The sequence below is a fragment of the Camelus ferus genome, chromosome 19 (assembly GCF_009834535.1).
Source record: "Camelus ferus isolate YT-003-E chromosome 19, BCGSAC_Cfer_1.0, whole genome shotgun sequence".
Classification (NCBI taxonomy): Eukaryota; Metazoa; Chordata; class Mammalia; order Artiodactyla; family Camelidae; genus Camelus; species Camelus ferus.
In genome coordinates, this window is record NC_045714.1 from 36,439,956 (window position 1) to 36,467,782 (window position 27,827).

At 48.7% G+C, this 27,827-nt stretch overlaps 1 protein-coding gene across 1 annotated transcript; it reads left to right on the forward strand.

Moving 5' to 3' along the window:
• The first annotated feature begins 1,914 nt into the window (after positions 1-1,914).
• Positions 1,915-27,765, forward strand: BPIFB4 (BPI fold containing family B member 4). Its single transcript, XM_006179254.2, has 16 exons — positions 1,915-2,020; positions 2,962-3,024; positions 3,367-3,886; positions 4,834-4,938; positions 5,672-5,815; positions 8,154-8,217; positions 8,676-8,736; positions 9,831-9,922; positions 11,514-11,714; positions 13,063-13,116; positions 16,705-16,875; positions 19,183-19,250; positions 21,032-21,074; positions 21,745-21,808; positions 23,775-23,851; positions 27,436-27,765. Exons 1-16 carry the CDS (start codon positions 1,915-1,917, stop codon positions 27,457-27,459), a joined length of 1,857 nt encoding a protein of 618 aa, XP_006179316.2. The 3' UTR covers positions 27,460-27,765.
• The last annotated feature ends 62 nt before the right edge of the window (positions 27,766-27,827 follow it).

A 27,827-nucleotide genomic window follows, 5' to 3' on the forward strand; every position in this document is an offset into this window, starting at 1 on the left:
CACCCAATTTGCAGAGCAAATTTGGATTCGGATTCTGGTCTCTTGTAATTACACGGTGTTTCCCTCCCTGGGTCTGGGACCAGACTCTAGCTGCTATATAAGGCTGACCTGTGAGCAGATTCAGCCAAAAGCAGAGGGCCCAGAGAACAGGACCTCTCAAGACTGAGCTGCAGGGACCTCCCGGGGGTAAGAAGGAGAATCCCTCCCTCTTGAGTGTCTGGGCAGGGGGCAGCTGAGACCTGGGGAATCAATGAGGAATATCCCAGAATGGAGACCTGCCTAGATGACCCCTCTCTGAGCATCAGTTATCTTGCCTGTAATGTGGGCGCATCAGGAGATCCTCTCAGGGATGAACTAAGGGGTTGAGTCACTCCAATTACATGGTTAAACCGAGCTGCACTCATCTTTCCCAGGGATGCTGGGTACCTGGAACCTTTGTTATGTCCCTGAGACCGCTCATCTGCTTGTTGATACCAGAAATCCCTCCATTGATGCCTGTCTTTTTAACTGGAGGTGGTGATCCCTCTTTGAACACAGAATTCTCTGGGCAGTGAGATTAGGATGAAGTGAGGAAGCCAGAAAAAAAAAAAAAAAAACCCGACTCTTACACATATTAGTCCTTAATGTTCTAGTATAAATGAGTGCCTCTGACACTCTCCTGGGAGCAGATAGGAGTGGGGAAAGAACTTGGGGGCTTTGTGAACTTCGATAGAAGTAGGGGCAGGGGAAAGGGAAGAGGGTGCATAAATGGAGGGGCCTGAAGCCAGTAATTTCACAGTTTGGCCCCGGTGGGAGGCCATGTCCTGCTCTGATTCTCTGAGGCTGGAGAGTGGATAGACTGGGCTGGTGGAGCGAAGGAAGTAGGTGAAGGCATGGAGACAGCAAAACAAAGTTTCCTAGAGGTTGACCTGCTCATCCCCAAATGCATCCTTCACTCCTCCAATCTCATAATACTTCACACCCACTTCTTAGAGGTCTGAAATAATAGTCCCAAACAATAGCTACTGCTTATTGAGTGTCAGCTATGTCCAGGCATGATGTACTGGTGACTAGGAAGCAGGGGGTTCAAAAAGGTCAAGCTCTTGCCTAAGAACCCAGATAGCGCTGATCCAGAACCCTTAATCTTAGCACATGATGCAGAATCATCTCCTCCAAAGAGGCGAGGAAAGGTATTTGCTGGCTGGCTGGCTGCATGGAAGTGTGACTAGATGAATGTGTTGATAGATGGATGGACTGATGGAAGGATGTGTGGATGTGTGGATGTGTGGATAAAAGGGAGGGAGGGAGAGAGGAAGGAAGGAAAGATGAATGAATATATATGACTGGCTTGCTGGATCATATATGACTGGTTGGATCATGGATGAATGATGGAGAGATGAGAAGAAGGATGGATGGATGGATGATGAATAAGAGGGGGAGAATGGATGGCTGATAAGTGGATGAATGGACAGATGGATGGATGAATGGATGGGTGAATGGAAGGATGGGTGGGTGGGTGAATAAATGAGTTAGATTTCTGCAGAAATCTCTGGAGAGATTTCCCCAGAGTCTGCCTTGTAATTTGCTATTTTCATTGGCACCCTCATTACTCCTCTCTCTTCCTAAGGCTCCATTTGGGAATTCTCATCTCAGGAAGTAATAAAACATCCATGCTGTGAGACACTTTGGTTAATGGGTCTGCTCTGTGCCTCCAGATTCATTGCAGTTTGAAAAACTTGGAAAGTGGTATCAGGAATTCTGGACCTGCCTCACTGTGTGATCTTGGGTCCATTTCCCCTGTCTCTGGGCCTCAGGGTCTTGATAGGACTCTTGGTTGTATGGGTGGAGGTGCTAACTCCACTTGCTGGCCAGGGTGGTGACACGCAGCCATGGCCACATGATGCCCTGTCTCCTTAGCAGAGAAGCAGTGTCATCATGTGGACGGCATGGTGTGTGGCTGCTCTGTCCGTGGCAGCGGTGTGTGGCATCCGCCAAGAGACAAACACTGTCCTCAGGGTTACCAAGGATGTGCTGAGCAATGGTGAGTCCAGCCCTGCCGGGGGTGAGGGGTGGCATGGGGTAGGGAAGCCCAGCCAACTCTGAAGTTCCCAAGGACTCTTTTCCTCACTGGTAGATTTTACATAGGGTGGATGGCTGACTTCTCTCTGGGTTATAGTTTCTTTGGTTACTATTTCCTGAGCACCTGCTATGTGCCCGACACCACATTGGGGACTTTATGCTTGAGGCAGTAGAAAGTAGTGATTAAGAGCTTGGGTCCTAAAGTCAGGCTTCCTGGGGTTTAGATACTGACTGTGTGACCTTAAGTCTATGACGTGAGTTCTCTGAGTCTCAGTTTTCTCATCTGCAAAGAGGGTGTAATTGTGGTCCCCATCTCAGAGGATTGATATCAGAATTAAATAAGATAATCTTTTGAAAACTTAGCACAGTTCCTGGTTCACAGAAATCCCTCAAAAGTGGGAGCTGTCATTAATCCTGCCTCCAATTCTTGGGACCTCATCTGGCAAACGAGGACACATTTCCTGCCCTACTTCCAGTCCAAGGCAATCATGAGAATAAAAAATTATGTCTTATTTCTTAAATGTAACAGGCTTCCATTTCTTTATCCATCAAATGGGGACAATAATTCTGGCCTTGACTGTTTCCCAAAAATCAGCTAGGGTAGTGCACGAGGAAGTAGGTTTTTTAAGCTGTGAAGTGTGGAGCCCTTGGAAGGGAGGATCCTGAGAAAGATTCACCCAGGTTTGGCTGAATGCTGTCGAAACCCAGATAAAGTGCTAGCAGATCAAGGCCAGCAGCTAATGAGCTCACCAGGACGTCACGGCTGGGTTGGTCTGGAGGAACCTTCTTGTTCGACCTTGGCATTTTACAGAAGGGGAAAGTGGGGCCCAGAGAGTTGAGCAATGCTCCGAAGTGGGGGCTGGAGCGGAGGAGCCCCTGCCTGACACCTCTGCTTCTCTGCAGCCATCTCGGGCACCCTGCAGCAAAGTGATGCTCTCCGCTCGGCCATGAGAGAGGTGCCCTTGGGTAAAGCTGGTGGTGATGGTGGTGGGCCTCTCCTAGGGGGTCTGCTTGGTGGAAGTGGAAGTGGAGGTGGCGGGGGAGGTGGTCTTCTGGGGGGCCTGCTTGGTGGTGGGGGCGGAGGGAGTGGTGGTGATCTGTTGGGTGGAGTTGGAGGAGGGTTACTGGGTGGCGGTAGCAGCAGTGGTGGCGGGCTCCTGGGCGGCAGTGGTGGGGGACTGCTGGGTGGTGGGAGTGGCAGTGGTGGTGGGTTGCTGGGTGGCAGTGGTGGTGGTCTCTTGGGTGGCGGTCTTTTGGGTGGCGGCCGGCACCATTATGATGACTACAGACGAGCTGAAATCTCCCGAGGTGTCGGTGGCGTTCCCTACAATGACTTCCATGTCCGAGAACCACCCCCAAAGTATGCCAATGGCAAGCAGCTTGGTGGTAATTACAAGTATGGTCACATTGAGGCTAACGACAACACCGCTCAGCTCGGGGGCAAATACCGATACGGGGAGATCCTTGAGTCTGATGGAAGCACCAGGGACCTCCGAAACAGCAACTACCGCCATGCTGAGAATGCATATGGCAGCCACAGGGACCACAGGCGGTACAGGTCAGCTGAAGGTGTGGCAACCGTGGGCAGACTTCACCGACGAGAGCTGCAGCCAGGAGAGATCCCACCCGGTGTAGCCACTGGGGCACTGGGCCCAGGTGGTTTGCTGGGCACTGGGGGCATGCTGGCAGCTGATGGCATCCTAGCGGGCCAAGGTGGTCTGCTCGGCGGAGGTGGTCTCCTTGGTGACGGAGGACTTCTCGGAGGAGGAGGTGTCCTGGGCGTGCTCGGCGAGGGCGGCATCCTCAGCACCGTGCAGGGCATCACGGGGTAAGGAGGGGCCAGGCTTTCCCTGTCAAGCTCCCTGAGCACCTTCAGCCAGGACAGATCACCCCCAGAGGCCAGTATTTGGAAAAGGGAGGGTCTTCAGAACTCCGTAGACTTTAGGGCTTGGCTCTAGGACTGGACATCTTGAATCCCAAGTTGTATGGTTTGGGGTCTGGTCAATAAACAGTTCTGAATTTGAATCCCAGCTCAACTTTTTATATTAGTGTATGACTTTGGGCCATTCTTTTCCTCTCTGAGTCTCAGTTTTTTCATCTGTAGAAAGGTCATAGTAATATGGTCTAGGAGGAAAAAACCCAAGGATTTAAAATCATACATGCATTATTATAATTTCAATTATGCCCAGCCTCCTCCTCAGGTTCACTATTTGATTCAGTACTTAGAACACGTACTATGTGTGGGCCGCTATGTTGGCACTAGGGACACAACCTCATGGTTAGCCAAGAAAAGACATGTCCTCATAGAGCTTGCAGGCTGGTGGGGTATATGGCTTTGACAAAGAAGCCTGGAAATAATCATACAATTACAACAGTGGTAAGAAGATAATGGAGAAATGAGGATGTGTATAGTGGGGAGATAAGAGGAGGCTTCCTGGAGGAAGAGGACCTGGAGCTGAAATCTAAAGAATGTGTAGGAGGGAACTGGGCAAAGAAGGGCAGGAACAGGCAGAAGAAATAGCATCTTTACGTGAAAAAAAAGTTCAAAGGAAATACATGGAACTGTAAACAGTGGGTCTCCAGGCAGTGGGAATTTAGGGTCATGGCATTTTGTTGCCTTTAACTTCTCTGTGTTTTTAGAACCACAGGTCTTTTTAGAGTCAGGAGGAATGAATGGGGCAAAGAAGAGGCAGGTGTAGGGAGGGCGGTCCCAGGAGAGTGGGGTGGCAGGCAGTGGTGGTGGCTGACTCTCACCGCTCTCGCCCCACCACGCAGGCTGCGCATCGTGGAGCTGACCCTCCCTCGGGTGTCCGTGCGCCTCCTGCCTGGTGTGGGCGTCTACGTGAGCTTGTACACCCTAGTGGCCATCAACGGGAAGAGGTGTGTGCCCTTGGCCCTGGGGGATCCCGGTCACATCTTGGCTGGGAGATCTTGGGCAGGTCATCTCCCCTCTTTGTCCATAATGCGGGGACTAAAAGACCTAATGCTTCACCAGCTCACGCATGGCTTATACCTTTGGACTCAGGTCATCTCCTGAGCAGTCAGCAGTGAAGGCAGCCTGTGTGGTTGTTAAGATCTGGAAGGCTAGAGTCAGGGGACAGCCTGGATTCGAATCCTGACTCTCTTTTAATCTGCATGACCTTGGGCCAGTCCCCTAATGTCACTGAGCCTTAGTGTCTTCACCTGCAATGAGCATGATAAGGTGGCTGCGGCCACAGTGAGGGAAGGTGAGCAAAAGCCTCCCTGAATAGTGCCTGCCACGTGGTTGGTGCTCATTAGAGGCCCTCAGAAGGTGGAGTTTTGCATCAGTTTATCCCCATGGGACGAGGTCATATCTCCAAAGCTAGGTGATTGGGTGGTCACCTTGCAAACCAGAATTTATACATGGAGTTCATTTATTGGCCTGTTTCCAGCCTTTGAAGCTCTCGTAGACTAAGGGGAGATAGATTCATTTATAGATAACTTGAGGGACTGGGGAAACCTTCTGGTTTGGGACCCCTGGAGAGGAGAAAGCAGCACAGCAGATAGCAGGGACAGCCAGGGCAAAGCCCAACGGGTGAGGTAGTGGTTGGGGGTTGACTCACTGCCTCCCTGGCCCCGTGATCTCCTCCAGTCTTATCGGCTTCCTGGACATCGCAGTGGAGGTGAACATCACAGCCAAGGTCCGGCTGACCATGGACCGCACGGGTTACCCACGGTTGGTCATCGAGCGATGTGACACGCTCCTCGGGGGCATCAAAGTCAAGCTGCTGCGAGGGTGAGTACCAGTGAGCAGGGGGAATGCCTTTGGGGATGGTGGAGTGGTCTGTCTTGGGCAAACCATGTGGCTAAGAGCAGAAGATCTGGAAGCAGCCTGGGGTTCAGACCTCTTCAGCTTCACTGTCCCTTGCTGTGTGACTTCAGACAACTCTGTCGCCCTCTGTGAGCTCCACTTTCTTTATCTGTGAAATGGGGGTAATTTCTTCCCCTTTGGAATTAAGATAATGAATGTAAAATACTTAGTGAAGAATCTGGCACATTTAAAGAGTTTATGAAAACATGCCTCATGGGGTTTTGTGTCCATTTGTGCCCCAACTCCCAGGGAAACTTCCCAAATGATTCTGTTCAATATGACCTTGGTCAGGTGGTGAGTTTTTTCTATTACACACTCCCCACAAAGTGGCCAAGTCCACACCCTCACTCCAGGGAGGTCCAGGTGATGGTCTAGACGTGGGCGCATCAGGGCAGTTCAGAGCTAAGTCCCTTTCTCTTCACTCCCTGACCCGCATCCTGAGAGATGTTTGTTCTGCTTTGAGGCCCCTACTCCTTCCCCTCCTGTCTTACCAATTTCTTGGCCCAATCCCCCCAGCCCGCATCTCGTCTAAACTGAGGAATCAGAGAAATTCACTGTACAATGAGAAACCCAAATTTCTGATCCATGTGGACTTCTCTGAGTCTTTGTTTCTGCCCCAGGATGGCGGAGGCAGAGAAATCAGCTCCTGGTGTTCTGGTGAGGAGGGGGAGAGAAATACAGAAACCTCACAGGTCCTTAATTCATATTTTCATGAGGAAATCTATCGGATAGTACATGGTTCAAAAATATAAAATGATAAAAAGGCACAGATCCTTCCCACCCTGCCTCCCATCGCCCCATCCCATCGAGCTCACCATGGTGGTTTCTCAATTCTCCTTCCGATATCTTTGCACAAATGAAGCAAAGAGGAATGTAGATTCTTTCCCCATCCTCATTTTAACACAAATGGGCACATACTATAAACATCATTTTGCACTTCTCTCTCACCATTCATCTATTGGAAGAATTTTCTGTACGAAACACAGAGTGTCCTTTTGTTTTCCTTTTCACAGCTGCATAATACTCCACTGTCTGGATGGACAGTCGTTTATTTGCCCTGTCCCCTTATTGGTGAACATTGTCTAATCTGCTGTAACAAATGAGGTTGCAATGAATAGCCTCTTACATATGTCCTTTTACATGTGAGCCAATGTGTCTGTTGCATAACTTCCCTGGAGGAAACAGACTGTGCCCTGAATATACACAGATTAACTTCAGACTATCCCCCAACACACATGTGCACATACACACACACTTGGGTAAACATGCGTGTGCATTCTCACAGGCCCTCTCATCCAAGGAGAATTAGAACCAAGACAGGGCCCCTTAAGGTGAATCCACTTACAGTGGAGACCATAATGCATAGTAACCTTGGGAGAAATGACCTAATTTGGACTGTATCTGAAGAAATTCTTTGCTTTGCACAGCATGAGACAGTCAGCTACATCCTGGGGGTGGGGGTGGGGTGCACAGACAAGGCAGAGGTGGACCGATTTGCAAGGGGTCAGGCTGTCAGTGATACTTTTGTGTTAGGATAGCCATGTTTCCCTCATATTCTCATCACTACAGAGCCTCAGGAAACAAATACCTGCATTACAAGTCTGTCTGTCTTGTCATTATATGTCTTGTCTATGCACCAATAATCTCTTTCCTTCCTTCACTAGCTGGTTAGAAGTGTCAGTTTAGAGCTGGGTGATGCACTTAGAACTTGCTCTGGGTCACTTCTCTGGACCTCAGTTTCCTTGTCTGTAGAATGGGTCATATTTCCTAATCTTTTCAGCACCAACAACTCATTTTCCCTTGTGGACCAGTATCTCTTCTTCCCTCCCTTCCACAAACATTTACTGAGCACTGACTTTGCGCCAGATACTGTGCTAGGTGCTTGTTTTCCCTTCAGGAAGATTATGCAAAGCTGCAGCAGAAGCCCATTAGAGGGACAGATGTGCAGGAGGGAATGACATTTGCAGTTAAAAATCAGAAACACCCCAGCCTGGGCCTGGCCCTCTGGAGATCTCAAAGAGCATTTGCTTGTTTGTTGATTGAATGAATGAATAGATGAATGAGTGAATGAATGAATGAAAAGCCAAGCAATTTGCCTGGGTAGCCTGTCCAGCCATGTCTAGGGCCAATGTACACTGCCCTTCTATCCTTCAGAATGATTTTCCAGCACCCCAGGGCTCCCACTGTTCCAACAGTTCCTGGACTAGGGCCCCGAGTGTAGACAAGCTTGGTGAGCCTCCTCGTCCCATTCCTCTCTCCCCAGGCTCCTCCCCAACCTCGTGGACAACTTAGTGAACCGAGTCCTGGCCAATGTCCTCCCGGACTTGGTAAGAACCCATCCTGGGATGGGGAGTGGGGAGCACAGACTTTCCTGAGACAGAGGGGCCACAGACTGGCCTCCATCCCTGGGGGTATGCGGGTGACCCAGAGGGATGGAGTGAGCCAGGGGGCTGGGACATGTTGTGGGGAGTCTGGGAAGGGCCCTGAAGAATGTGGGGAGGCAGACTGGGGGCGAGACAAGGAGGTGAAGCTTGAGAATCACAGTTCTGGGCTTGAATCTCAGTTCCGGCACTTCCAAGCTATGTGACATCTCATATCACCCCCTGAGTCTCAGTTTTCCCATCTGTAAAATGGGAATTGTGAGACAGCCTTCCCCATAGGGCTGTGGGGAGGACAGTGCCAAGCACAGGGATGCAGTCAGTAAACATTGGCTATTGTTACTGTGCACATCCCCCTCCCCAACTACTGCACAACACCGGAACTCAGTGACCTCTCTCCTTTATAGCTCTGCCCCATTGTGGACGTGGTGCTGGGTCTTGTCAACGACCAGCTGGGTCTCGTGGACTGTAAGTCCTTCTTGCCTTGCTTCATTCAGCCACTGTCTACTAGCGCCTGATCTGGGCCCAGCCCGCAGAAGTCACTGGGGACACAGCAGTGCCTGGGAGGAGAGCCCAGTGTGGTGGAGTGCTGTGTGACTGATGCCAGGAGAGAGGGGGATACCTGGCCTTTTCTCTTGTCCCCAAACATCCCCCCAAGTCCCAGAGGGACCTCTTGGACCCCAGGGCACTATGGCTCTGGACTGGGAGTCAGGAGGCTGGATTCAAGCCCTGGCTCTGCCCTGGCAGCATGTGGACTTGGAGAGACTCTTCCCAGTTGCCTCATCTCTAAATGGGGGAGTTGGCTTCAACCACCCAGAGAAATTGGAGAGTGAATAGCAATAGATTGGCAAGTAACAGACGCCATGGAGACTCTAGAATCATGCTCCATCACCAGCCCTTAATCCAAAATTTCTGAGTGAACATCCCCTGAGGCAAGCCTGCTCCATGTAGTTGTGCAGTTGTGCACTCCATAATTCCAGGGACCTCTTTTTAAGCAGACCACAGCACAATGGTGGCACTGAGTTGTGCAGTGCACAGCCTCGACAGCTGTATAGGGCAGCCCTCTGGGATGGTGCTCCTATTTCTCTGGGACTCTAGGTAGTTTGAGGATGGCTTTCCCAGACAGGTAAAATTCTCTCCCTTTGTGTCCAGGAACAAGAGAGGAATAGTCCAGGAGGTGGGGTTGTTCCTCATAAGCAGTCAGGGAAATGCCAGATTCAGTTAAGCCTCCTGTTGTAGAACCCTAAGACTTCTTCCCTGGTGTACAGCACTTCACAGTTTACAAAGCTTATCAATATCCACCATCTCTTTGGCCCCCCAGTACAGTCTAAGGAGTTCTACTAAGCCTATTTTATAAAGGAGGAAACAGATTCAGAGAGGCACAGTGTGTTGACTGAGATCACACAGCAAGGAAGAGGCAAAGCTGGGATTCGAACCCAGAATTTTTACTCTTTCCATGGTGTCTGGAACTGGAGCCCCATCACCCCACCCTTCTCAGGGCACAAAGAGGGCATCTGGGTTGGTGAAGGGGACCTTCCTGTGACCTCCACTTTTGTCTGCAGCTCTGATTCCTCTGGGGATATTAGGAAGCGTCCAGTATACCTTCTCCAGCCTCCCGCTTGTGACTGGGGAATTCCTGGAGCTGGACCTCAATGTGAGTGCCTGGGCTTTGGGGCTTGGGGACGTGGCCCTCTCCTCACGGGCAGAGCTGTGAGAGTCCCCCAGGCTGCTGCTGAGTGCCTGGGAGGCAGCATTTGAACAGGACCCTTTCCTGATTAGATGAGGACCTTCTAGGAGTCATGTTGGAAAATCCAATCGCAGCTAACACTTATTGAGTGCTTACTATATGCCGGGCATATCTCAGTGCTTTCTGTAGATTAATCGTATGAGGTAAGCACTTTTATTGAGGAAATTGAGGCACAGAGAGGGTAAGCCACTTGCCAAAGGTCACACAGCTAATAAATGTGAACCTGGGATCTGAACCAGGCAATCTGGCTTCTAGCTACTAGAGCTGCTGTTGTAGGCTTGGGTTTGCTGCAGAAATGAATCTGGCTAATTGCATGCTGGTAAGCATTAACAATGGGCTTTTCATGATTTATTTTTAAAAGTCCTGATTTGTAGCGTTTTGCTGATTTCCATGGTATAAGGACTCCCACCATGGCCAATGTCAAGCTACTAACATGATTCACTAAACGTGGGGTTGAGAAGAGATGCCTGGAACCAGCTCTTGTGAGCTGGTGGCATCTGGTGGCTGCCAGCTGAATGGCTCCTAACTATGCACGAACGCACACGCACACATACCTCCCCTGGGCTGCACGAACGTGAGTGTCTCCTCACCTGCTCCATCAGACACAGAGCTACGGGTACACACCCAAACCCTCATGCACACACACACCTGTGCGCACAAATCTACGCACTCCTGGTATATTCATAAACACAGAGTTATTCATGAGATATTTATCAGTTACCAGCCAGTCTCTGGGCTGGGGCTGGAGGTGCAGTAGTGAACATGACAAGAGCTCTGGCCTGATGGAGCTGGCAGCCTATTGGAGGGGACAGGCCATCCAAGAACTGTTTAAACCAATGTACAACTAGAGCTCATGAGTGCTGTGAAAGAGATTCCCAGGCCATCAGAGCCTAAAGCAGGCCCGGGGAGGTCACAGAGGGCTTCCTGGTGGAGGTGACGCTTGAGCTGAGGCTAGCCAGATGAGTGGGATGTAACAAAGAAGAGTGTGGGGGAGAGAACAGCATGTGGGAAGCCACCACGGTGGGAGTGCTGAGGTGGGGGCAGGGATGGACAAGGTCCTGGGGGCTGCACCGCAGAAGGCGGGGTGTTGAGGGGCAGAAGTTCCAGGGCAGACCCCATAATGCCTTGTAGGCTATGAGAGTAGTCTGGTCTTTCAAGAGTAGATGCTCCAGTGTGTATTGCGTGGCGAAAAACTTGCTAACTGGTTATAGCAGGGCTGAGCAGAGCAGACTCTATGTCATACATGTATTTCAAATACACGGTGCTATGTTGTGGCTTAATTATAAGTTGTCACTGCGTGGGAACTACAAGAGATGCCATCCCATCACAAAGTGAATTTATGAGGGCCACAAACCAAAGAGTCACTAAGACCCAGTGGGTTTAACCAAGGAAGCCTGCCTGGAGGCAGATGCAGGGCCTCACCCCAGCCTTCAGCCTCCCTTCTCCACTCTTCTCCCTGCACCTCTCCCTGTGACCCCTTTCCTCTCTGCTTCCCCAGACCCTGGTTGGGGAGGCCGGAGGAGATCTCATTGACTATCCCCTGGGGCGGCCAGCCGTGGCCCCCAGGCAAATGCCAGAATTGCCCCCCATGGGTGACAACACCAACTCCCAACTGGCCATTTCTGCCAACTTTCTGGGCTCAGTGCTGACTCTCCTGCAGAAGCAAAGGGCACTGGATATTGACATCACCGACGGCATGGTGAGTCAGGCCCGCGGGGTGGGCTGGGCGGGCAGCACGCTGCTCCCCGTTGATCCTCCCTAGCTCCCATGGCCTTGGGGAAATGGCTCTAACACGAAAACTGCAGATACTTATCTCCAGTTCAGGGTATCGATTATGTCAGCGTTTACCAAAGTGTGCTGTCTGGGAGGGTGGTAGGTGATTCACAGACATGCCACTACGTGACATCAAAAAGTTGATCCCTATTTTACTCAATATAATTTTATTCCAATCCTTTTTTAAAAGCATAATATAATCCATATATCTGTATCTCAAAATAAATGTTTCGAATCTTTTTACTTGGTAAACACTGATGCTAAGTAATTATTAGGAGCACAAGAATAAAATATCACCGTTAGCTATGTTCCAGAGTCATTTTCTCTCCAAATCTTTCAAAAACTGTCAAGCCTTCATAAAAGTTGCAAAAGAGTATAATTAATGTCATAATATCATTCACCTAGTTTCACCAGTTACTATTTTGCTGCATTTGTATCATATCTATCTGTCCATCCATCTGTCCATCCATCCATCCATCCATCCACCTAACCGCCTGTCTTATCCATCCATTCATCTGTTTTTGAACAATTTGAGTTTTTGGAGATTTCATGACATTTCACTCTATAAACTTCAGTGTGTATCTCATAAAAACAAGACGCTCTCCAAAAAAATCATACACATTATGTCAACCTTGATTCTACCTGGAGCATAGTCTCCTTTTGGTGCCAGTGCATCGTAAGCCTCTCTTAAACTTTTAGGCATCTTCTTAAACTCAGAGAGAACAGACCCACACCCCAACCCCCCCAGACAACAATATCCGTGCAGAATGTCATGTCATTGTTTTGTTCTTATTGCATTTGGTTTTACAGCTGCCATCTCTTTCTGCCAAGTGGTACTGGCTTCCCACTTTTTAGTATTTGATATTTTAAAAAGTAAGTCACTTAAAGAAGAAATTAGGTAAATATTAGTACAGGTAGTCCAGGGACACAGCAGAGTCATGCATTTAATTGTCCCTGGGTTACGCACATGGATACGCTGATGCTCACCTTGACTTAATAAAGAATCACATTTTTAGAGGAGAAGGTCTCAGGTCTTGCCTCCTGCTCTAAAAGTCCTGTCTAGTAAGCTTAAGTGGCTGGCCAGTCCACTTTACCACAAAATGGCTACTGTGGTGGCAACCGTTAGACAGGCAAGGCCTCCCTAGGAGTCTTTAAGGAGGAGGAGATGCTCCCAGGGGTTGTCTGAGAGGGTGTAGGAGTTAAACCACTGTTAGAAAATCCTGTCTGTCTCCATAGCCTCAGGGACTCACATAACCCTTCTTCTTTTCCTGCAGTTTGAAGAACTTCCTCCACTCACCACGTCCACACTGGGAGCCCTGATTCCCAAGGTACGGAAGGCTGATGCCTCCACTTGTCCTCAGCCTCACACTCCCTCTAGCTGTCCCAGAATCTGGGTGGGAAGGGAAGACTCTCAGCACTCAGGTGGGGTGCTCCACCCCCGACTCCCACCTTGGGAGTACAGTGACAGAGGCTTGGATCCCAGGCCCCTGTGAGACGAGGACACAGAGGGTTGAGGTGGAGAGAACCTGAGCTCTAGCAGGGGACTGGCCTGCACGGGTCTAATCCCAGCCTGGCCACTTCCTTGCTGTGTGTCTTTAGGCAAGAATCTTAACATCTCTGAACTTTAGTTTCCTCCTCTGTCAAGAAAGGATGCTCATACCTATTCCACACATTCATCCAGGAGGGTGAAGGAGATGAAGGTGATAAAGCATGTAAAGATGCGGACACAGGGCACCTGTGGGTACCTGGAGGCCTAGAGGGAAAGAGCCATATTTTTGGAGTAGACAGATGAGAATTTGAATTCCAGCTCAGCACATCCCAACCTCACTCCCTTAGGCAAGTGACCTCTCTGAGCCTCAGTTTTCTCATCTGGGAAACAGGGGCAAACATGCTCACCTCACAGGGTGGCTGTGGACCTAGGATTTGAACCTAGGCCCAGGGTAGGTGTTGAAGAAGTGTTAACTATTTTTGTTCTTGTTAATAGCGACAAATTCTTGAATTAAAAAAAAAAAAAGAGCAACTGCACTCTTGCTGGCTTAGCGGCCACACATCGTTGGAACGAAGGCCTTTCTGATCCCAGTTCTTGTCCCAGCTCTGCTCCCAGGCCTTTTATGCTACACATGGCAGCAAAGAGCTTCCTATGTAGAAAGCATCACACAGCTGCAAAGGACTGGTTTAATTTACAGCCACGTGAGACATTTTTCATCTCCTTTCTATCTGTGCTGTCTGGTTCTGGGTTGAGTTCAAAGGAGGCGGGAAATGAGACCAAACTCAACAAATGGTCACTATCGTCCTCATGTGGTTAAAAGGTGAATGGCGGGGCACAATTACTAATGTGAACTGCGGCAGCTCCAGGGGGGCAGGTGGATCCTCAATTAGCTGGACCTTTTATTTATTGGACTACTTTTTTTTTTTAACATTTTTAATTGAGTTATAGTCATTTTACAATGTTGTGTCAAATTCCAGTGTAGAGCACAATTTTTCAGTTATACATGAACATACATACATTCATCATCACATTCTCTTTTGCTGTGAGCCACCACAAGATCCTGTATATATTTCCCTGTGGTACACAGTACAGTCTTGTTTATCTATTCTACATTTTGAAATCCCAGTCTGTCCCTTCCCACCCCCCATCCCCCTAGCAACTACAAGTTTGTATTCTATGTCTATGAGTCTTTTTCTGTTTAGTATTTATGTTTTTTTTAGATTCTGCATATGAGTGATCTCATATGATATTTTTCTTTCTCTTTCTTGCTTACTTCACTTAGAATGACATTCTCCAGCAACATCCATGTTGCTGCAAATGGCGTTGTGTTGTCGGTTTTTATGGCTGAGTAGTATTCCATTGCATAAATATACCACCTCTTCTTTATCCAGTCACCTGTTGATGGACATTTAGATTGTTTCCGTGTCTTGGCTATTGTAAATAGTGCTGCTATGAACATTGGGGTGCAGGTGTCATTTTGAAGTAGGGTTCCTTCTGGATATATGCCCAGGAGCGGGATTCCTGGGTCATATGGTAAGTCTATTCCTAGTCTTTTGAGGAATCTCCATACTGTTTTCCACAGTGGCTGCACCAAACTGCATTCCCACCAGCAGTATAGAAGGGTTCCCTTTTCTCTACAGCGTCTCCAGCATTTGTCATTTTGAATGATAGCCATTCTGACTGGTGTGAGGTGATACCTCATTGTAGTTTTGATTTGCATTTCTCTGATAATTAGTGATATTGAGCATTTTTTCATGTGCCTGTTGATCATTTGTATGTCTTCCTTGGAGAATTGCTTGTTTAGGTCTTCTGCCCATTTGTGGATTGGGTTGTTTGTTTTTTTCTTATTAAGTCATATGAGCTGCTTATCTATTCTGGAGATCAAGCCTTTGTCGGTTTCATTTGCAAAAGTTTTCTCCCATTCCGTAGGTTGTCCTTTTGTTTTACTTATGGTTATTGGAACACTTCTTATGTGCACTGAACTTTTTGGTTCATGAAAGTTTTTAAGAATCCACCCTTTCATTTGGTTCTAGTCCTCCCCTCATCCATGAAGTCAGAAGGGACCAGCAACCCAGTTTCCAGGTGGGGAAACAGGCTCAGAGAGATCACCCAACATGGCAGCAGCACGGCTGAGCCAGAGCAGGGGCCTCCATACGGGGCTGGGTCTGCGTAGGGGGATGCAGGCGAGACACAGAGGGATGTCTCCTGGAGACCTAGGTTGGGGCAGAGTCACCAGGAGAGGTTTGAACAGAGCTAGGATGAGCATCCTGGGTCCCCTGTTGCTGTGGAGACAGAATTCACGGTAAACTCTCAGAGTCCCTGTGAAGGCAGTGTTACTAATTCTTGGAGTTTCTGCATGTAGGGGTGGAGGTGGTTGGGAAGGCAGGCCCCTTTGGGGAAGTATCCTGAAAATCTTTTTGTGCAAAGCCAAACTACAAAATCATTGATTTGTTGAAAGCCAATTTGCCAAAAGGCGAATCCACCAAGAGCTTGCTGACAGACCAAGAGCTTGTCCAAAACAGATTCACCTTGAAGGTGTTCAAGAAAGTGAAGAGGGTCTTCTTAGGACTAGGACCCACACCTCATATGGAAAAGTTTCCATTTAAATTGTTTTTTTTTAAAGTAATTTTGTGGGGTTTTTTCTCATCTATTTATGCTCATTTAATATATTCAAGAAGAGCGTTCCTGAAAATAATTTTTTTGGTAAATCCGTTATTTAGCAAATAAGGGAAGCTGGTCATTTGATGAATTGCCCCTTTAGTAAATTTACTTTGAGAGAATCAATTTGCAGCAAACTGGCTCAGATCCCACCCCCCACCCCCACTGTGGGTCTCCAGAGACCCCAGGAGATCTGGTGGGTGGGCAAGCGATGCCTTGCTCTGCACTTCACTGTGAGGCATTCCGAATTCAGCCGGAGGGGAGAGAGGTCCTGGGCTTCAGAGTCACACAGACCTGGCCTAGACTCTCAGTTCTCCTGGTGGCCTTGGAAAATTTGCTTCAGGTTTCCCTCTGAGCCTCAGCTTTCTCATCTGTAACATGAAGGGAAAATACCCTATGGAGTTGTTATGATGATTCAATGAGAGTAGGAATGTCCAGCACTGGGCCCAGTGCCCCCACCCCCACCCCAGGACCCCATCTCGCTAAGTACCAGGTTTTGAGCATTTCCACGTGTCAGGCATTGAGTCTGAAGCTTTTGCTGACATGATCACATTGAATTCTCACGATAACCCTGTGTGAGAGGCTTGGAGAAGGCAGCCCCTGGTCCAAACCCCACAGTGATTGGAAGCTTTCCATGTGGTTCTTGGGACTCAAGCAAGGTAGTTGGGTCTGGAGGGATCGAATGTGGGACCCCTTGCTGTGTATTTAGACTCCCTGAGCCACCCCACCACCCAGGGCCCCACTCACCCCAGCCCACTGCCCCCAACAGGTGTTCCAGCAGTATCCCGAGTCCCGCCCCCTCACTATCAGGATCCAGGTGCCCAACCCACCTTCAGTGACGCTGCAGAAGGACAAGGCGCTGGTGAAGGTGTTTGCCACTGCCGAGATCATGGTCTCCCAGCCCAATGACGTCGAGACCACCATCTGCCTCCTCGATGTGGTGAGTCAGGGGTGTTGTCACGAGGTCTTTCGGAGTCCGAAGACTCCTTCAAATCCCCATGGGCCCTACCACCGTGACAACGAATCTGGCTTGGGGTCCAGATGATCTGGTTCAAAACCAGTCTTTAGCACTTTTAGCTGGGTGATCTGGGGTAAGTCACTCCCTTCTCTATGCTTGATTTTCTCCTGCACCACGTGGGGACGGCGCCAGGGCATCAATGAGATTCAGAGAAGCACCTGAGATACCCTGAGGGCCCAGAAGTGTTGCTGTTATTCTCACAGGTTGTACATCATAGCGTGTGGCAAAGTAGCCTGTGGTCACTTGTTCAGCAAGATTTATTGAGCATCTGCTATGTGTTACGTTTTCTACAAGATGCTGGAGAAAAGGGAAACAAGACAGATGGTTCTGGCTTTCTTGTCCTTGGTACCTAGTACCTAGCAGGGGAAAGAGACAAACACAACGTTTTCCAGTTATTTTATAGAGGGAATCCTCTTAAAATCACATTATTCCTCTCTCAAACCCGAAACAAAAGCCAATGCCCTAACAGTGGTCCACAAAATCCTTCCAAAGCATCCCGAGGTCACCTCTCAGCTCCTCGGTGTCCCCCCAACATGCCAGGCATGGTCCCACCCAGGCCTTTGCCCATGCTCTTCCCTCTGCCTGGAATGCTCTTCCCCCAGACATCTGCGTGGCCCATCCCTCACTTCCATTAGATCTCTGCTCAGATGTCACCTCCTCAGAGAGGTCTTCCCAGACCCCCTTTCTCAAATACCTCCACCTCTCCCTCTGCCTCCCTTGCTTTACTTTGCTCACAGCCTTAATGTGACATTATTAAATGCATTTGTTTGTTAGTTCTTTACTAGGCAGAGACACAAAGTGTCTTATTCCCTTAGGGATCCCCAGAGCTTAGCACAGGATCCGGCACATAGTAGGTGCTCAGTAAATATTTGTGGAAGGAGTGTGTTAAGTTGTACGGAGTGCCAGTTCCTGTTCCATGGTTAAATCTTTAGGCTCAGACACTTAGGCTTCTGTCCCATCTGCTGTATCTGCCTAGTCTCTCCTCCCAGGGCCGGAGACAAAATGAGCCACCTCTTCTCTGGGAAGTGGGTGTTCTCACCTGAAGCATGTGTGGAGTCCACTCTGGGCATTGTGGCATTGACAGATACGAGATTAAAAGGGCTGATTCTCACCCGGGAGTGGAGAGGGCTGCCCCTGATCCAGTCCCTTTTTGACTAGTCCGTGCTGTGCAGAGATTTTTTTTTCCATCAATAGCCCAAACATTTCATCTGGCTCACAACCCTGCTGTGACTCCTCTGCCCCCAGGACACAGCCCTGACTCCTCTCCAGCCCACTAGCCCTGCCTGTTCTGGCCCCATCCCTACTCCAGCCTGCAGAAGCCCTCTCACTCCTCGCTCTCCGGCCTTCTCCCTGTTCCTCTGCCAGCTTCCTTCCTGCCCCAGCACTTCTGCTCATGCTCTTCCCACTGCCTCCATCACCCTCGCACCCTCTTTTCCGTCTGGCCAAATCCTACACATCCTTCAGGCCTCAGCTCAAATGCGGTTGCTGCAGGATGATTTCCCATGCTTGTGTGGGTCCCTGCCCTATACATCCAGACCCCCTGTTTTTTCTCCGTCGTCCCAGTTATTATGAATAACATCACTGATGTCACCTGCTAATAACATCACCTGAATGTGCTGGGAGTGTCTTTTTTTTTTTTTCATAAGATCAACTTGTTTTATTTTATTTGCAGGGAGGGGGATGGGAGGGCAGGGAAGCAAAGAGGGATCCTCCTCCAACAAGGCTTCTGCTTGGAGAGGAGGACAAGTCTAGACCTTGTGTGCCTTCTTGGGGGGGCAGGGCAGTTATGATTGACTGTGATGATACCCAATCCCATCTTCAATGGCTCATCTGAAGCAGGTCTCCCAGGCTACAGGCCACTCCCACCTGCTCTGAGACAGCCCAGAGAAACTTGGTAAACACTCCCCTGCCAACCATCAGCTTCTCGCGACAGCTGTCTTTCTGAGTGATGTTCCCTGCTTGCTGTTACCTACTTGCGAACAACAGTTAATGCAGACAACTTACGATTGCCAACTCCTTCCCTCCAGAGGTGGGGAAAACCCATTACATGGTGAACACTATTGGGGGTCTTGATTTATAAAAGGTCTGACCCCAACCCCAGGGAACCACTGTTCTCGTGGTCAGTGTTGACGAAGCACCTAGCCAGTGCCCGACACGCAGCGAGCGCTCAGCCAGCCATGGCCAGAATGCGACGGCGGTGATGTTTCATTCTCCTCCCCTTTCCTCCAGGACACAGACCTCTTGGCCATGTTTTCCGTGGAGAACGATAAGCTCATGATCGACGCCAAGCTGGACAAGTAAGGGGTTTTGCTCCCTCGGGCTCCTCTCCTTGGAAAGGCCTCTGGGGTGCTGCTGTGTCTGCTGCCAGCTCACCCGGCGACCAGGGACGGCTTGGAGGTCTCTGGGCATGGCTGTCGTGGTAGAGCCAAGGGGCTGCAAAGGGGAAAATGGGCTACTGGCACAAGCTGGGCTGGGGCTGGAGCCATGTGCTTCTCAGATGGACCCACTGCCAACAGTCACGTGGATAATGATGATGATGGTGTGGTGGTGATGTTCCCAGCTCTGCGCTGGGTACCCATATATCTTACCTGGCTTAGCCTTGTGGTGTTGGGGCTGTTAGTCTCCCATTTTAAAGAGGAGAAAACTAGGGTTAGAGAGGTGGATTTACTTACTCAAGGCCACAACTCAGTAACAGAGAGGGGCTTTGAGACAACCCAGGTCTCTCTGACCTGGAGCTACAAGGAATGGTTGGTTACAAGCACAGTTTCTGGAGCCGAGCAGTATGGGTTCAAATCCTAACGTGACCACCAACTGGCTGTGTGACATAGGCCAAGTGACTTTGTCTCTCTGAAATTTGGTTTTTTCATCTGAAAATGGTCATAATTGTCTCTACCTCTTTGGACTTAAAATAATAAGAACTATTATTTATTGGATGCTTTCTATGTGCCAGGCATTGAGCTAAGCCTTCAGTGTGTCTTAATTCATTTAATTCTTGACATTGGCCTGTGTCTAAGTGCTACTATTATTCCAACCTCAAGATGGATGGGATTGTGTGTAAATTGTTCAGCATGTGCCTAGATCCTTGTTAGGTTTTCTTCTTACAACAAATTCTTATCAAGCCCAACAATGGGAGTTCCTCATGACGTGATGCTGATCAAAGCCATTCGGGAATTTCTTAGGCCAGAGACTGAGACCTGGATGGGGAGAAAGGCCAGCCACGTGAAAAGCTGGGGTTTCCAGCAGTGAGAGCAAGGCAGGCAAACTTCCAAGGGCAGGAGAGAGCTTGGGTGTTGTAGATGGACTGACCATGGGGAACGGAGGGATGGGAGTGGAAGTGGGGAAGGAATCCAGCATTCCACCAGAGTCTTCTCCCCTGAGAAGCCTCATTTGTTCATCTCCGGTTGGACATCAGTGGTTCCAATGGCTCTCTGCTCTGTGGGCCAGCCTGATCCGGCCTCTCTCAGGTAGGACTGTCGGTTTGCAGGTGAGATTCAGGCACAGCGAGGCTGAGGTCCTCAGAGTGCAGAGCAAGACCTCAAACCCAGGTCTCAGACCTCACTGCTCAGAATAGCACAGTGGCCACAAGCATGGCTCAGGACGCGAGCCCAGCTCAGGACGTGAGCCCGGGCTCTCTCTCCCTAGCTCTGGGTGATGCCAAGTCCCTGGGGAGTCCCTGGTTCCTCCTCCACGGGGTTGCCAAAGGGTCAAGCGAGGTCGTGGTGATGCTCAGATGTGCGTGGCACTCACCATGCACCAGGCAGGATTCAGAGGGCTTTACTTGAATTCTCTCATTTAGTCCCTGCAGCCACCCACTCTGCAGAGGAGGGAATGGAGGCGGGGGGAGTTAAGTGCTTTGCCGAGGACACCCAGCTGTGATGTTAGCCTTGCGTATATGGCATTGTATCTGGTTCATGGTCAGCGCTCCATACGTGGCGATCAGCTTTGTTCTTAATTAACTCCTCCAGATGGACAGAGGCCTCCGTGAGGATGTTGATGGAGGGGCTTCTGACAGTTTATTGAAATATTTATGATTCTTAGTCAATCACTACTTGTAATGCGCTGTTTTCTTTATCTGCAGGACCAGCCTTAACCTCAGAACCTCAAACGTGGGCAATTTTGATGTAAGCACCATGCTCGGGCCCCAGAGTGAGATCTGGGAATAGCATGCCCGTGAGGCTGGCTGCGGCCTGGGTGTCTGTGAATCCCAAAGCCTTGGTTGTATCAGTGCTGTCAGGCCTCATTTTTCAGATGGAAAAACTGAGGCCCACAAACCGAGGGAGGGGCAGAGTCCAGACACACAGCTCCTTCTACTCTGCCTGTGATGCTGTCCCATTTTGACAGACTGCCCACACGGGGATCACTTGGCCCAAATCCCTCAACTCCAGGGTGGGAGGTGGTGGGGGCCCATGGAGGCTGAGCTGGGGTGGGAACCTGGAGTGTCGGCTCCAGGGCCCAAGGGCCTTCCAAGTCGCCATTGTGGTGTCAGAGCGAGCCACCATAGACCCCCTGCTTCCGGGAAGGACCTGGGCCTCCCTCTGTCCCTGCCTCACCGTGAGCCTTGGACCAGCTTGTGCCCCACTCTGGGCCTCAGCCCCCACAGCTGTACAGGTAGCAGGCAGACCAGGTGTGCCTTGAGGCTCCCAGCATCGTGGTTCCGGAGTCCAGGGGCTCTGACTGCCAGCTCCCAGATTCTCCCAGCGCAGCCTTGCCACTTCCTCTCTGACTGAAGGGCGGGGCCTCGAGGATCCTTTTGGATCTGAGCAACCGAAGCCTCTTGTCCTCCCTCTGTAGGTTGGCCTCATGGAGGTGCTGGTTGGGAAGATTTTCGATCTGGCATTCATGCCCGCGATGAACGGTGAGAGCAGGTGCCTGGGCCTCCCCGGGGGACACATGGCTGGGAGACTGGGTGGCTACTGGTTTGTTGGACATATCTGATGTGCAGCCATCCCACCTCAATAGCATTTCTGAGAACTTCATTGTAAGCTTATCTATTTCAGCCTCTGAATGCAAATGTTGCCCTGAGTCCATCAACTTCCATATTTGCTGCTTTTGCTATATTCCTTACCTCCCTCTTATTTGGCTGATTTTTCTGATTATCTATGAAAACTTCTGCTTATATATGAAAATTACATGTGTGTACATTTGAGAAAGTCCAGGACAGTTTAGAAAACAAAATATCACCTCCCAGAGGCAATAATCGCAACATCTAGGTATATTTCCTTCTAAACTCTTCTTTCTCTGTTTTTTAAAATACAGCTTAAAGTATTTCTGGGTTTATTTTTTTATATGCTCATTTTTAGTTGTGGTAAAACACACATAACATAAAATTTACCTTCTTAATCATTTTTAAGTGCACAGTTCAGTGTCATTAAGTATATTCACCTGGTTGTATTCTTGACTTATTTTTCACTGTGTATTTTTTTTACTTATACAGGGACCACATGCACACATTATTGTGAAAAGTTCAATCAGTACAGATAAAGCTGAAGTTGCTCTTACCGACAACCCCAGCCTCCTAAGCCAGAACCGGCCCCCCTAGGCAGTCGCATTGTCAGTTAGAGGGTTTTCTTGCCCAAATTCATAAACAGAACAGACTGAGCATGGTGCCTCCTCTCTGTGGCTACTTGTTGAACTACGGGGCCACTGGAGGCTGGGACAGCAGCCCTGTCAGTTACCCTGTTAAGATTGGAAACCCCAGTCCCCAGCCCTCATGCTTCTCAGCCCCAACCTCTCTCTCCCCTACTTCTGCTTCCTGCAAGAGAGGATGAAGAGGGGGCAGCATCAGCTCTGTCAGCTGGGTTTACTTGGAGAGCTCTTGATGTCAAACAGACCCTTACTCTGGGAACCATCAGCAGATGAGACTGAATCTGAATCACAAGAAAGTGCTGGTCACCAAGCCCGTGCTCAGTCCCTGACAGGAAAAGGCAATGTCAGGAGCTGGGCTGGGCTGGGCTGACCTGGGGGCCAAGAGCTGGAGACTCTCATCCTGGCTTGGCCACTAAGAGGTGGTATGACCTCGGTAGCTAGGCCCTTAATCTCACTATTAAGCAGTTCATTCTCAAAAGTGAGAGATTGGATTAGATCCGTGATTCCCAAAATGGGTTTCATAGAAAACTAATCCTACAAGATACTCTAAGAAAAGGGTTCTGGGCCAAGCAAGTTTGGGAAATGCTGAATATATTCCTCTGGGGGTAGATTCACAATGCCCTTAGCTTTCTGAAAAATCCTGCTGGAGTCAGGAAGTCTGTTCAGTCTGACTCAATCCTGTTTCCCCACCTGCCCTTTTCTGCCTCCCTTTCTTGTTTCCTCTCTTCCTTCTTTCTTTCTAGAATATTCATCAGCAGCTCTGCTTAGGCTCTGACAATCTAAACCCCACAGTACCTCCCATGGCGGTCACCTTGAGGCCCCCATGCATCCTTCCATGCCCTCATTCTGCAAACCTCTGTCTCCTCTTCTGTACCCGGCCCAAGGCTATAGGGACACAGTCTTTTCCTGAAGAAACTCACAATCTGGTGGCGGTGACAGATGTGGAGATAGAGAATTAATATTTTGTGATTTCTGGAATGGAGTTGTTCAAGAAGAGTGGCAGGAGCCCAGAGCTGCTTGGCCTAGGGTGGAGGATGCCTCACAGAGGTGACATCCAGAATCTCAGGCAAGGCTCAGAACTCAGTGGGCGGGCCAGGGCGAGAGAGTGTGCTCCTGGCAGGAGGAACTGCCAGGCATGAAAGAAATGGTTAGTCTTCCTGAAAATACAGGTGGTTTCCTGGAAGGCTGATGCTTCTTGGCCACACTGACTGTACCTGATCATTTTTTCCCCACAGCCGTGCTGGGCTCTGGCGTCCCTCTCCCCAAAATCCTCAACATCGACTTCAGCAATGCAGACATCGACGTCTTAGAGGTAAGGGGAGATAGAATCTCAGTTCTGCTTTCCTAGCCAGCCCGAGACATGGGGAGGAGAAAGACAAGGGAAGAGAAGGGTGGGACCACAGCCACAGGGGCCTCTTCCTTCAAAAGATGGGGCTCAGGGAACATGAAACAAAGCTGCTCAAGAGACTTAAGTGAAGCTTTTCACACCACACTCTCATTTAGTCCTCAAGACAGATATCATTGCCCCCACCTCACAGATGGGAATACTGAGGCTCAGAGCAGTAAGGGGTCTGCCCAAAGTGGAAGTGTGACATAGTTCATTGGAAAAACTTTGATTGAGCACCTACTCTGTGCCAGAAAACATCCAAAGGACAGGGGACATGTCAGTGAACAAAACATGCACGATCCTGGCCCTTGCAAAGCTCGCCCAGCCAGTGGGGAGAGATGGGCCTTTGGGTAAATATTCCTGAAATAACCACTAATTATAATCATGGCTGGTGCCTTGAAATTCAAATAGAGGGAGTTTTGTTCCCACTACAAAAAAACACATATGCTGAGTGTTTGAAATTTGGAAAATACAGAAAAGATTAAACAAACACATGTTTATCCTCCTAGATGTATTTGCAACTCAGAAATGACCACTTAGAACATTTTGCTGTTTTTCATTCTAATATTTCTGGAATTCTCTTTTTCATATTCTTTATCATTATAGGTTATTACAAGATATTGAATATAGTTCCCTGTGCTGAACAGTAGGACTTGTTGTTTATCTGTTTTATATATAGTTGTTAGTATCTGCAAATTCCAAACTCCTAATTTATCCCTCCCCCACCCCTTTCCCCCCTGGCATCACTTATATGTGGAATCTAAAAAAATATGGCACAAATTTACGAAACAGAAACAGACTCACAGACATAGAAAACAAGCTTATGGTTACCTGGAGTTTTATTTTCAAACATGGCTTCGATCAGGGGCTCCATCAGTAGAGTGTCGGAGTTAAAGAGTGAGGGCACTGGAGCCCAATGGCCAAGGTTCAAATCCTGACTCTGCCAGTTTCCAGCTGAGTGACACTGGGCAAGCTACTTAACTTCTCTGAGTCTCAGTTCCTCCTCTGTAAAAAGGGGCTAATCATAGTAACTACCTATAGGGCTGTGTTTAGGATAAAAGGAGATTCTGTGTGTAAAGTGCCTTATACAGCACTTCCCTGGTACATAGTAAGCATTTTAGAAGCGTCCATTATTATCAGTGTCGTCATTGCAATAAAGAAGGCTGTAGTAAACATCCTAGCACCCAGAGCTGCTTCTGGCTTGGATTTAGTTCCTTAGAACATACTCCTGGAACTGGAATGAATGGGCTTTTGCTCCAGATTGACAATTTTCTTTTCAAAAGGTGGCATCTATTTGCAAAGCCACCAGCCGTGTGCAGAGAACCCAACTCCTTACACTCAGATCAGGCTTGGGCCTCAGTCCAGGGGGTGGGCCCCCACCACCTTAGGGGAGCTGTCAAGGGAGGTGGCAGTGACCTTGGATGGGCAATGTGGGCAAGGGTCAGATGCAAGCTTTGGGACAGTCCCCAGGGGTACCCGCCCTGGTCCCTTCTCTTGAGCACCTGCAGGACCTCAGTACCACTCTGGCCTCAGTTTCCTCATCTGAAAATGAGGAACAACACTACCCATGTCGTGGAGTTTATGGTGAGAGATTAAAAGAGATATAGCATTTTAGTGTTAACTGTTACTGACTTTTTAAAAAGGGTTAGGAAATGTGACCAGGATTGGCATAAATTTATCATCACCATCATCATCATCACTGTTTCTGCCATTTACTGAGCATGTGCAGTGCCCCCTACACTGTTTTATATGCCTTGGGGCCTTACCACAGCTCGGGCTGATGTTTGCCCTCACATCACAGGTGAAGGACCTGAGTATCAGAGAAGGTAGGCCACTTGCCCAAGGTCACCCAGCTAGAGAGATGTAGGGTTTGCACTGAGATAATGGAGGCAGCTCAAACCAGTGGTTCTCAACCAGGGCTGTATTGCAACCAATCTCCTCAACCTGAAGGGATTTTTTAAATTAGTGGGGATGAATCTTACTCTGCTGAATAATCATTCTCTGCTTCAGTATTTCCTATCGAAAAACGTTTTATTTTATAATAAATGACTTAATTTTTATTTCTTCTTTATATTCCAGTGAGTGAATTTATATACTGTTTTTTAAAATATGTGTGTAAGTAGACTGTATAAGTATGAATTTTGTTTCAGAATAATAAAAGAAATAATACAAGAACTTATAATAAAATGTAAAATGGGGTGTTGGGTCTGAAAGGTGGAGAACCACTGGTTTAAAGAAAGACTCAGGAAAAATAAAGACTCAGAGGGTCTTGAAAGCCCTCTGCAAATGGTACCTATTCTTATTATTATATGAGTCTAGCCATTTATTTTAACTTTTTATTTTGAAATAATTTTAGACTTTAAAAAATTGCAATAATAGTACAGAGAGATCCAGAATACTCTTCATTCAACTTCCTCTAATGTTAGCATCTGATACAGCCAGAGCACAATGATCAAAACCAGGAAATTAACCTTGATACAAAGCAATTAACTGCTCAACAGGCCTCATCTATCAGGCTTCCCACTAATGTCCTTTGTCTGGTTCAGGATCCTGGATCCTACTTTGCCTTTGGTTGTCATGGCCCCTTGGTGTCCTCCAGTCTGTGACAGTTCCTCAATTTTCCTTGTATTTTATGATCTTGACATTCCTGATGAGTCTGGCCCATTTTGTGGGATGTCCCTCAATCTGGATTTGACTGATAGTTTCTCATGGTTAAATTTGGATTATGTATTTCCAGCAAGAACTCCACCGAAGTGATGCTCTGTCCTTCTCAAGTGTGCCACGATGGCGCACCTGATGTTAGAATCTGATTATGAGAGATGTTCACTTTGATCTTGTGGTTAAGGTGGTTCCTGCCAGGTTTCTCCAACAAGTTACTATTTTTCCCTTCGTAACTAATAAATATCTCATGGGGAGATACTTTAAGCCTATGCAAATATCCTGTTTCCCATCATACTCTCCCCCACTAATTTTGGCATTCACTAATGGTCCTTGCCTGCAACAGTTATTACCATTGTGTTTGCCCAGTGGTGATTTTCTATTTCTGCAATTCCTTTTACATTTATTAGTTGGAATTCTGCTGTAAGGAAAAAATGCATTTATCTATTTACTCAATTTTTTATATCAGTACAGACTCATGAGTATTGATTTCGTTCTGTGGACTAAGTCTACTACTTTTACTATTTAATTTGTTGTAGATATTTGTAATTATGAACACTGGATTTTGGAAGAATGCGGAGAGGGGCTCAGGCCTGCTTCTTTTGTTTTGGAAAAGAAGGAAATGAGGGGCAGGAAGGGAAGTGTCTTGCCCAAGATCCCCTAAACAGGGCAAGATAATGACATGGCCAGGACAATTCTCAGAATGCTTTAACCCCAGTTGTCCCCACTGTTGAGAGTTACCACTTCCCAGAAATGTGACTTGCCTGATCCAAAGGCAGGCGACTGTCTGTTGAGGCTGCAGCCAGGAGCCACACCACCCCCTAACTGGGTTTTCTGTTCTGCCTTCTAAGGACCTTCTGGTGCTGAGCGCCTGAACGACAGAAGCAGAGATGCTGCCACAGCCCCGGAAGAAGCCAGAACCAGCCCTGGAAAGGCTCGGCCTGACACAGTCCGCAGCTCCAAGTCCCTTCAGCCCTCACAACAGGTCCCTCCCCACCCCTCCAATCCTCTCCTCACCTGGAACCCCACCCCCTGCCCCCTGAGAAAGGACCCAGCCATTTCCCCTGTTGACAAACAATCCCATCCGGCTCAGGGAAGGAGGTCGCCTGGAAGACTGAGGCCTCTCGGACCCTGTGCCAGACCCCAAGTAGCATACTTCACACTTTCAATAAAAAATTCTACTTTCCCTGCAGCTGGGGTGAATCTCCACAAAGGACTCTTCCTCAGGGTTTGGGTGTTTCTT

Bases quoted from the DNA above. Each gene is read 5' to 3' on its own strand.
- BPIFB4 (XM_006179254.2), top strand. From the start codon at position 1,915: ATGTGGACGGCATGGTGTGTGGCTGCTCTGTCCGTGGCAGCGGTGTGT. The intron at 4,939-5,671 runs GTGTGTGCCCTT...GATCTCCTCCAG, and splicing joins GTGGCCATCAACGGGAAGAG to TCTTATCGGCTTCCTGGACA. The intron at 9,923-11,513 runs GTGAGTGCCTGG...CTGCTTCCCCAG, and splicing joins TCCTGGAGCTGGACCTCAAT to ACCCTGGTTGGGGAGGCCGG.